General features: G+C 48.3%; 1 protein-coding gene across 1 annotated transcript; it reads right to left on the reverse strand.

Annotated features, from left to right (window-relative positions):
- Nucleotides 1-3,640: 3,640 nt before the first annotated feature.
- LOC139831657 (uncharacterized) lies at nucleotides 3,641-4,675 on the reverse strand. Its single transcript, XM_071820972.1, has 4 exons — nucleotides 4,329-4,675; nucleotides 3,985-4,120; nucleotides 3,710-3,913; nucleotides 3,641-3,660 (listed from the first exon to the last, which is right to left on the reverse strand). Exons 1-4 carry the CDS (start codon nucleotides 4,431-4,433, stop codon nucleotides 3,641-3,643), a joined length of 465 nt encoding a protein of 154 aa, XP_071677073.1. The 5' UTR covers nucleotides 4,434-4,675.
- Between the last annotated feature and the right edge of the window lie 5,860 nt (nucleotides 4,676-10,535).

Here is a 10,535-nt window from a genome sequence, read left to right on the forward strand (position 1 = left end):
TTTGTCTGGGATGATGCAGCCGATGCAGCTCTTCGAGGGTTGAAGGAAATACTTACCTCCCCTCCTATCTTGGCAGCTCCAGCAGAGTCAGAGCCAATGCTCCTTTACCTGGCAGCTACCAACAAGGTCATCAGCCTCGTCATCGTGGTGGAGCGAAAGGAAGAAGGTCATGAATATGACGTCCAGAGACCTGTCTACTACATTAGCGAGGTGCTGACGGAATCAAAACAGAGATATCCTCACTTTCAGAAGCTAGCTTATGGCGTGTTCCTAGGCAGCCGGAAGCTGAGGCATTATTTCCAAGAGCATCCGATGTGATCGTGAGCAAGGCTCCGCTGTCAACAATTCTCAACAACGCTGACGCAACAGGACGTACGGCTAAATGGGGCATCGAATTATCCGCCTTCGACATCGCTTACAAGCCAAGGACTGCGGTAAAATCTCAGGTTCTGGCAGATTTCGTTGCAGATTGGACAGAAGCTCCGGATGCAAGTCTGGAGCCGGAACCAGAAACATGGGTCATGCACTTCGACGGATCCAAGCAGCATCAAGGCTCAGGAGCCGGAGTCACCCTGAAATCCCCTACCGGAGAAGAATTGCAGTATGTTCTGCAGATCCACTTCGAAGCTACCAACAACATGGCGGAATATGAGGCTCTACTACACGGTCTGCGCATCGCTAAGGAAATTGGGATCAAGCACATCATATGCTGTGGAGATTCCGACCTGGTGGCACAACAAGTAGCCGGAACCTGGAACGCCAGAAATTCCGTCATGGCGGCCTACAGAGACGAAGTTGACGAGATTGCCAAGAGCTTCCTCGGATACGAAGTCAAGTACGTCAGGAGAGACGATAACACAGCGGCAGACATGCTATCCAAGCTCGGATCCGGCAGGAAACCAATTCCGCTTTGGCATTTTCTGGAGCATCTCCGGATACCCTCAGTTAAGGGCGCTAACCCGGAAAACCCAGAGGTGGCAGTGTCTCCGGCTAGGGAAGTGATGGCTATCATTCCGGCTTGGACCCAGCCTTTCCTGGACTACCTCATCGATCAGAAGTTGCCAGAGGACGAGGTCCTCGCACGACAGATCGTCGAGCACGAACCTACACAATAGTTGATGGACAGCTCTACAAACGAAGTGCGGCAGGGGTATTTCTTAAATGCGTCTCCAATCAAGATGGCATTAAAATCCTCGAGAGAGATCCACGCAGGGACTGCGGGCATCACGCCGCTCCCGGATCACTCGTTGCAAAAGCTTTTCGGTTAGGTTTGTTGGCTTACTGACTAAAGAAGACGCTGATAAAATAGTCAAGACCTGCCGAGGTTGTCAGTACTACGCTACTCAGCCAAACGCTCCAGCCCAAGAGCTGAAGACCATACCTATCACCTGGCCATTTGCGGTCTGGGGGCTTGATATGGTTGGTAAGTTAAAAAAATCATCTCCTGGAGGTTTTGAGTACCTCCTTGTCGGCTGTTGACAAGTTCAGCAAATGGATCGAGGCTAAGCCGGTGAGAAAAGCCGACGGTGCTACGGCACTAAAATTCGTCTGCAGCCTCGTGATGAGATTCGGCATCCCGCACGGCATAATCACAGAGATAATGGCACGAACTTTGCTCAAGGAGAATTGAGGGATTATTGTGAGACAATGGGGATACGATCGGACCTCGCATCCGTGGCTCATCCACAGTCCAATGGTCAGGTTGAAAGGGCTAACGGCCTAATATTATCAGGAATTAAACCACGCCTTGAAGGACCGCTGCGACGAGCAGCCGGAGCTTGGGCTGATGAGTTGGAGGCTGTTCTGTGGAGTTTACGAACTACCCCTAACAGATCAACAGGGTTTACCCCTTTTTTCCTGGTATACGGATCCGAAGCCGTACTTCCCTCCGACATCATCCACGATTCACCGCGAGTTTCCGCCTACAATGAAGAAACGGTGACGAGGCAAGACAGCTTTCTGTGGACCTGATCGAGGAAGCTCGGAACTTAGCAGATCAGAGATCCGCCATCTATCAGCAAAAGCTCCGACGTTATCACAGTCGTCGAGTTCGGAAACGCTCCTTTATGGCAGGAGACCTGGTCCTCCGCCTTCGACAGGTGAAAGACCATAAGCTGCAATCTCCATGGGAAGGACCCTTCGTCGTTAGCAAAGTGCTTCATAACGGGTCGTACTACCTTGTTGATTTCCGCGAGTTAAGGGATAGACCTGCTAATTGGCACCGGAAACGCATAGCGTGAGGATCCGGATGACATCTACGATGAAACAGATCGCCCTTGGAATATCGCACAGCTACGTCCTTTCTACACTTAGCATATATTTTCCGAGTTCTAAACTCTGTAATAGTTATACATGATCAATGAAATAAAGCTTCTGGTTCACTCTTTTGAGTCTTTTACCTCCTTTACTTGTTCATTTTAGATTGTGTATATTTTCCAACTAAAACCGCAGAGCTGGATTTTTTCCGCCTAGGCGTGTATGAAGTTGTGATTTTCAAAATCGTCCTTTAGGACGTAAGCCTAAGTTTTACGATTAAGTTGTTATACATTGCGAACTCGTGGATTCCTAGTAGCGATTTCCGGCACCTATGCTCGGGGGCTTGTTTCCGCGGTTATGGACGGACTGCCATTGGGCTTCTGCGCCGCTGGCGAGCGTTTCCGGCTAAGGTTTTCCGGCTCGTGGAAGGTCAAGCGAGCAAGCCGGAAAATAACGAAGTCAGCACTTGCTTTCCGACATAAAACGAAACATGCACATAATATTTAACGGATAGCAGGATAAGTGTTTCCGCCCCATGCATAATTGTTTCGTTCCTAGCTACTTAAGAATTTAAAGTCTTATTACAAACCCTCGCTGGGGCCAAAATGATGCATTGCTTTTCCCGCAGGAATAAAAGTTCTCACTCCCCCTTAGCCGGAGAAGTCTTGCCCTCTGGATCTTGTTCCTTGGCGCCTTCGGCCGGAGAAGATACGTCTTCTTCACTTTCCTTTTCTTCGGAAGCAGCAGTGCTGGTCTTGGGTTCTTCTTGGGGCGCATCCTTGGAGCTGGTCCAGGTAAACTCGGCTCCGGATTCCGCAGGTCGCGCCTGGGCGTCGAGATCCTTCAAAAGTTCCGCTTCTAAGGGCTCGTCAGCAGCGAGGACGACCTTGTCGTAGAATTCCTCGTGCCGGATCCTGCGCGCGATGCGGGTGTCGTAGCCGCTCACTGCATCCAGCAGCTCGCCGACGTCCGCATCCGGAGGAACGCCCGTGGTCACTTCATCAAGATCAAGACCCGGAGTATGTGCTAGGCACATGGTCAAGGCCATTGCAGCTGCGCCTCGGGCTGAAGATGCTTGTAGATCAGTCACCAGCTCCGGCAGAACGTCCATCTTACCAATAAGCTTGCGCACGTCACAAGTGCGGCTCCTTTTGATGTTCAAATTATGGCATATTTTGCGGGAGGCGGAGATGAGATCCTTGCAGTCATCACCCGCGAGTTGCAGAAGATCGTCTCGTGGGAACAAATTCCGGCGCTGTTCCGGGTACCCAAGCGGCTCTACATAAAAAGATAATCAGGATATAAGCATGCAATTTGAGCGCAAAGTAAAAAAGAATCGGAGCAAATATCTTGACAAGGTTCCGATATCATACCCAAGATGTTCTCATTGAGCAAGTCCCAGTGCTGCTCCATTGTCTCCATAAATTTCCGGAGTCCGTTGAGCTCTTTTTGCCGCCTCCGATGGTCTCGCTGTCAGCATTCTTTTTCAGCTCCAGCTCGCCCTTCTCCCTGATATGCTCGGAGTTTTTCTCCGCCAGCTGCTTTTCGGCCTGCTCCCTCTTAAGTTCCGCCTCCTTTAGCTTCGTCTCCAATTCTTGGTACGAGGAGCGCAGGTTCTCAAGTTCAGTCGAAGCTGTTGCAAGGGAGGAGGATGCGCCTATAATAATATACGTTAACAGCAAATTTGAAGTCGGAATTTGGTTAATAACGAAGAAGGCGGAAACCAACCTTGGGCGTCTGCCAGTTGTTTAGCCAGTTCCGCATTCTCATCCTTCAGGGTCCGGATATTTTCCGCCTGACTCAGAGTAACGCGGCGCTGCAGGGCAATGTTCTTGTGCAGCTCGTAGTGCAGCGCCTGCTGTTCCTGTAAAATTTAAACAGTGCAGGAGTAAAAATTCCGCCTGTAGAAGTGGTTTCTTTTAAATAATCATTGCAGGAACTTTTCCGCCATAATGCTTGGGGCTACTGGTCCATTCTAAAAAACTTTCCCGGAAGTAATTTTTCTCTAAGCATTTAAGCGCTAACTACTTTTTGAGTTTCCGCCTACATGCTTGGGGGCTACTGGGGAGTACCTTTTGCTTGCAGATAAGTTGATCGCAGAACTGGCCAATGTTTTTCTTGAAGTCCTGGATCTCCGATGTCCTGGAATCCGGCTTCCCCCAGGCGTTGTTTAGCATGGCGTTGAGCAGGTCTTGTTCAAGTTCCCACTTCTCCGCCTCAGTCAGCTTGTTAAAAAACTTGGTGGCATACGCCTTGGGGGTGGAAGTGGTGTCCGCCGGATCTCCGAAGTTCTTCGGAAAAACGACTATGTCGCCAGCGCCCTCTCCAGCCTTCTCGGAAGTGACTTCCGCATCTCCTTGGCCTTGTGTTTCCGCCTCTTCTTGGGCAGGGCTTTTGGCCTTGGGATCTTCTTCCTCCACGTGCCCGCTGCTAACCGGAATTATCTCCGGTGGAGTGTTTGCGGCAGGCGGGGAGATGGGTCACCCGAGGAGGCGACGGTTGAGGAGTTGGGTGGGAAGCGCTGGGTGGAACTGGAGTAGAGGGACCAACAGCCGGAGATTTCTTCATGTACTTCGTGATGGGCTCCTGGCTGGTGGTCCGCGTGGCAGCGGTTTTCGGATTCCTGCAAACAAGTGAAAGGGTTTAGACAAGAAATAATTTCGCTAAGTAAAAATCGCATCATGCTCGGAAACTCACGGGGCGCCGGGAATGATGGGGCGTGTGCCCTGGCCAGCCGTCGAGAGCATCCGTAGACGCGCACGCTCCGCCTTCCTTGAGTCAAGCGGAGGTGGTTTCGTCGTCTTTGGCTTCTTGGCGGAGGCCTCGCCGCTAGCTCCGGCTTCAGAGCCGGAAGCCTTGGCGCGGGGACGCTTTGTAGGTCGAGGGGCCGCCTTGCGGGGTGCCTGGTCCTCTTCCTCCTCGTCGTCTTCCGGAGCCTCCTCCGCCGTGTCGCTGGTGACGGGGACGCGAATGATGGTGCGGAAGTTGTCCTCCGCCAAAGTATTGAGCTGGAAGGAAAATGAACAGAAGTTAGAGTTATCCTTGTGAAGTTTGAAGCAACGGAAAGAACGAAGCTTACCGGAGGACACTGATCGTTCGTGTAGATATCCTTGAACAGTTCCGGGACCTGTTGGCCCCTCGGAATCTTCACCAGCATCTTGAATCTTCTTTTCAGAGAGTCAGCTGGAAGATCATGGCGGGTAACCCGGAGAAGATCATCCGCCCCGGTGTAAGCGCACATCAACCGCGCGTTGTAGCGAAGGGGCTGGATTCTCCGGGTAAACCAGCTATGTGTAAGCTGGGCTCCGGTAAGTCCATCGTGGACTAGCCAGGAGATTCTCCGCGCAGCTTTCTCCAAGGTTGGAGTCAGGGCGAGTGGAGGGACGAAGCTCCAGCTTGCAAGTTCTTCCGGAGGTTCGTTGACGAACTGGGGAAGGCCTTCGTGGACATCCGGAACAGGAGCATTCTTCTCGTAGAACCATCCGGCGTTCCAGTACCAGACGGACTCGTGTGAATCATGGGGAGGATACATACGATTAGGGCGGAGCATAAACGTCATGCTTCCGCAGTTCACCATTGCTTTGTCCTTAGTTTCTTTCTTCACTCGGAAAAAGAATTGCCACAACTTGACATCTGGCCGGATCCCAAGATGTCCTTCGCAGAGAGTCACGAAGTTGGACAGGAGAAGGTATGAATTGGGGCAAATGTTGTGGGGCTGGAGCCCGTAGGTGTTGAGGATGGAGAGGAAAAATTCCGAACAAGGGAGTGAAAGTCCGCGTTCCACCCAAGCCTTGGTCATGACAACTTCTCCGCACGGCTTGGGGGCGCTGAGTCACGAACGAAACTCCAGCAGTGTGGAGATCATTCCCTCGTTACGGAGCTCTCTAAGCTCCACGTCGGTGGTTGCGCAAGGCCACCATTGACCTCGTTCTCCTTCACGGATCCGGGCCTTGGACGCCCTCTTGTTTTCCGCCTCCTGCACCTTTGCTGCCATCCGAGCTTGTCCCTCGAGTTCTTCTTGGAGCTCTTGGAGGGTAGGGATCCGGCTTGGAGCGGTCTTTGGAAGATGCGGAAAAAGGTTGAGCTAGTCTGATGTCGGAAACATACGGTGGCAGGAATGATATAGGATCCGGGCATATGGGTTCTATTTGGTTGGGATCCGGGCTACTCGAAGAGCTACCAGTGCAAAGTGACGATTCGAGTGGCATGCTTCCGGCTGCACCCATACAAAGTGTCTGAGTACCCGGATCACTAAGCCTATCTTCTACACTAGGTTGTCTTCTACAAGTCCGGCGTACTTACCGCTAATGGCGCGGTGGCGCGACGGAGCTCCGGCGGAAGATGAGGTCGCCGAACTTGAAGGAAATCGGCCCGCGTGACCACGAATCGGCGGCGGAGCAAGTTTCCCGTTCAAACGTGAGAATCTTGGAGCGAGGGAAGCCTTGGTTCGGCGGCACTCGAAGTTCACCGGGGCGAAGTTCGCCGGAATCAAGATCTGGCGGGCGGCGCGGCGCGAGGAGGAAGACGATGTGGTGAGAGGGGGTGAAAGAATGAATTTTTACCGGGCCGCGGGGTATTTATAGGCCGCGCTCGGAGATTCGGGATCCGGATCCAACGGTGGAAACTGAACGGTCGCGCCGTTGGATGGATGACACGTGTTTAGGTCAAATGCGGTAAAACGACGTGGAGGTAACTTAACCATGCACTCCCGAAAATTCCGGCTGAAGATTTGCATCTGCGAAACTTTAGCGCGGGAAATGAGGAAGTTGTGCGCGGGAAATACGGAACTTCCGTTGTTAAGCATGATCTGAAGATGAAGGATTTCCGAAACCGTTAGAGTCTTTTAAGATTCCGGGTGATTCTGTGAAGATAAGATTGGCTTTTGTTCAAGCAGGGAGTAACCCGGAAATGTTCTTTGGAAGGTCGATGGATGAAGTCCCTCGGGATGGGAGCATTTTCCGGCTATAAGTTGGAAAAAGAAGAAAATGCAAAGTTGGAGCTCTTCAAGTTTCTCCGCGTTACCAACGTTTGCCGGAGATCATGATGGACCAGCAAGACAGAAACTGCAGGGGAAACTCGGAGAACTCTGGGGGCTACTGTTGTGGGTATACTTCATGGGTGTACCATCGACAGTGCCTAGATCCGGCAAGCCCGGGTGGCCCACAGATGGTGATGAGGCATGTGGCCCATCGGGCGGCCCGATTCTTGTTGATCATGAAGGAAGAAGTCCAGCCCAGGATCAGCAGGCCGGATCCGTACCGACCTAGGAGTGACCCGGATCCAGGGAGGCCCATGAGGAACCCGGATCCAGTACGACGTGTATGGAAGGCGGATCCGTGACGTGCACGGCAAGATATTGTACCGTAGCTAGGCTATCTGTAATCCGGCTAGGACTCTCCATGTAAACCCTAGATCCGTGCGCCTTTATAAGCCGGATCTCGGGAGCCCTAGAGGCACAACCACAACTCATTGTAACAACGCGAAAGCGCCCAGATAATTCCAGACAAGCAGCAGTAGGCCCTGTCATCGTGCAGGTGTTCCGAAGCTGGGTAACTCGCGTACCACCGTCCCGTGTGCACTCCGCCCTATGGCCCCTACTTCTTCTCCCCCTCGTGAGGATCCCTCCTCCGGGGTACCGTCGATTAGGCAACGACAATTCCCTCTCGATACAAGGTTTAGGCTAGCAAGGCTGTTTGAAACAAACACAAGGATGAAGCGGTGCAGCAAAAATCACATAAAAGACATATTGTAAACATTATAAGACTCTACACCGTCTTCCTTGTTGTTCAAACTCAATACTAGAAATTATCTAGACCTTTAGAGAGACCAATTATGCAAACCAAATTTTAGCAAGCTCTATGTATTTCTTCATTAATAGGTGCAAAGTGATGCAAGAGCTTAAACATGAGCACAACAATTGCCAAGTATCACATTATCCAAGACATTTTAGCAATTACTACATGTATCATTTTCCAACTCCAACCATATAACAATTTAACGAAGAAGAAACTTCGCCATGAATACTATGAGTAAAGCCTAAGGACATACTTGTCCATATGCAACAGCGGAGCGTGTCTCTCTCCCACACAATGAATGCTAGGATCCATTTTATTCAAACAAAACAAAAAACAAAAACAAACCGACGCTCCAAGGAAAGCACATAAGATGTGATGGAATAAAAATATAGTTTCAGCGGAGGAACCTGATAATGTTGTCGATGAAGAAGGGGATGCCTTGGGAATCCCCAAGCTTAGACGCTTGAGTCTTCTTGATATATGCAGGGGTGAACCACCGGGGCATCCCCAAGCTTAGAGCTTTCACTCTCCTTGATCATGTTGTATCATCTCCCTCTCTTGATCCTTGAAAACTTCCTCCACACCAAACTCAAAACAACTCATTAGAGGGTTAGTGCACAATCAGAATTTACATGTTCAGAGGTGACATAATCATTCTTAACACTTCTGGACATTGCACAAAGCTACTGAAAGTCAATGGAATAGAAAAATCCATCAAGCATAGCAAAACAGGCAATGCGGAATAAAAGGCAGAATCTGTCAAAACAGAACAGTTTGTAAAGACGAATTTTATTGAGGCACCAGACTTGCTCAAATGAAAATGCTCAAATTGAATGAAAGTTGCGTACATATCTGAGGATCACTCACGTAAATTGGCATAATTTTCTGAGTTACCTATAGAGAATTAGGCCCAGATTCGTGACAGCAAAGAAATCTGTTTCTGCGCAGTAATCCAAATCTAGTATGAACCTTACTATCAACGACTTTACTTGGCACAACAATGCACAAAACTAAGATAAGGAGAGGTTGCTACAGTAGTAAACAACTTCCAAGACTCAAATATAAAATAAAAATACTGTAGTAAAAACATGGGTTGTCTCCCATAAGCGCTTTTCTTTAACGCCTTTCAGCTAGGCGCAGAAAGTGTGTATCAAGTGTTATCAAGAGACGAAGTGTCAACATCATAATTTGTTATAATAATAGAATCAAAAGGTAACTTCATTCTATTTCTAGGGAAGTGTTCCATACCTTTCTTGAGAGGAAATTGATATTTAATATTACCTTCCTTCATATCAATGATAGCACCAACGGTTCGAAGAAAAGGTCTTCCCAGTATAATGGGACAAGATGCATTGCATTCAATATCCAAGACAACAAAATCAACGGGGACAAGGTTATTGTTAACGATAATGCGAACATTATCAACTTTTCCCAAAGGTTTCTTTGTAGAATGATCAGCAAGATTAACATCCAAATAACAATTTTTCAATGGTGGCAAGTCAAGCATATTATAGATTTTCTTAGGCATAACGGAAATACTTGCACCAAGATCACATAAAGCATTACAATCAAAGTCATTGACCTTCATCTTAATGATGGGCTCCCAACCATCCTCTAGCTTCCTAGGAATAGAAGTTTCGCGTTCTAGTTTCTCTTCTCTAGCTTTTATGAGAGCATTTGTAATATGTTTCGTGAAAGCCAAATTTATAGCACTAGCATTAGGACTCTTAGCAAGTTTTTGTAAGAACTTTATAACTTCAGAGATGTGGCAATCATAAAAATCTAAACCATTATGATCTAAAGCAATGGGATCATCATCCCCAATGTTGGAAAAAATTTCAGCAGTTTTATCACAGGTAATTTCAGCAGTTTTAGCAGTTTCATGCAGTTTTTCGCGCTTTGCATTAGAGGTGGAAACATTGGTAACACCAATTCTTTTGCCATTATTAGTAGGAGGTGCAGCAACATGTGTAGCATTAGCATTGCTAGTGGTGGTAATAATCCAAACTTTAGCTATATTATCTTCTTTTTCATTTTCTTCTTTTTCCCATCTAGCACGCAATTCGGCCATCAATCTTATATTCTCATTAATTCTAACTTGGATGGCATTTGCTGTAGTAACAATTTTATTATTATGATTTTCATTAGGCATAACTTTCGATTTCAAAAGATCAACATCAGCAGCAAGACTATCGACTTTAGAAGCAAGTATATCAATTTTCTCAAGCTTTTCTTCAACAGATTTGTTAAAAGCAGTTTGTGTACTAATAAATTCTTTAAGCATGGCTTCAAGTCCAGGGGGTGTGTTCCTATTATTGTTGTAATAATTCCCATAAGAATTACCATAGCCATTGCCATTATTATAAGGATATGGCCTATAGTTGTTACTAGAATTGTTCCGGTAAGCATTGTTGTTCAAATTATTACTTTTAATGTAGTTTACATCAACATGTTCTTCTTGAGCAACCAATGAAGCTAACGGAA

This window comes from Lolium perenne, chromosome 5 (genome assembly GCF_019359855.2).
Source record: "Lolium perenne isolate Kyuss_39 chromosome 5, Kyuss_2.0, whole genome shotgun sequence".
Taxonomy (NCBI): domain Eukaryota; kingdom Viridiplantae; phylum Streptophyta; class Magnoliopsida; order Poales; family Poaceae; genus Lolium; species Lolium perenne.

Excerpts from the sequence above, each read along its gene's own strand:
- LOC139831657 (XM_071820972.1), bottom strand. The coding sequence starts at position 4,433 with ATGCTAAACAACGCCTGGGGGAAGCCGGATTCCAGGACATCGGAGATC. Across the intron at positions 4,121-4,328 it reads AACTTATCTGCAAGCAAAAG|GAACAGCAGGCGCTGCACTA; the intron begins GTACTCCCCAGT and ends TAAATTTTACAG. Across the intron at positions 3,661-3,709 it reads CAGCGAGACCATCGGAGGCG|CACTGGGACTTGCTCAATGA; the intron begins GCAAAAAGAGCT and ends ACAATGGAGCAG.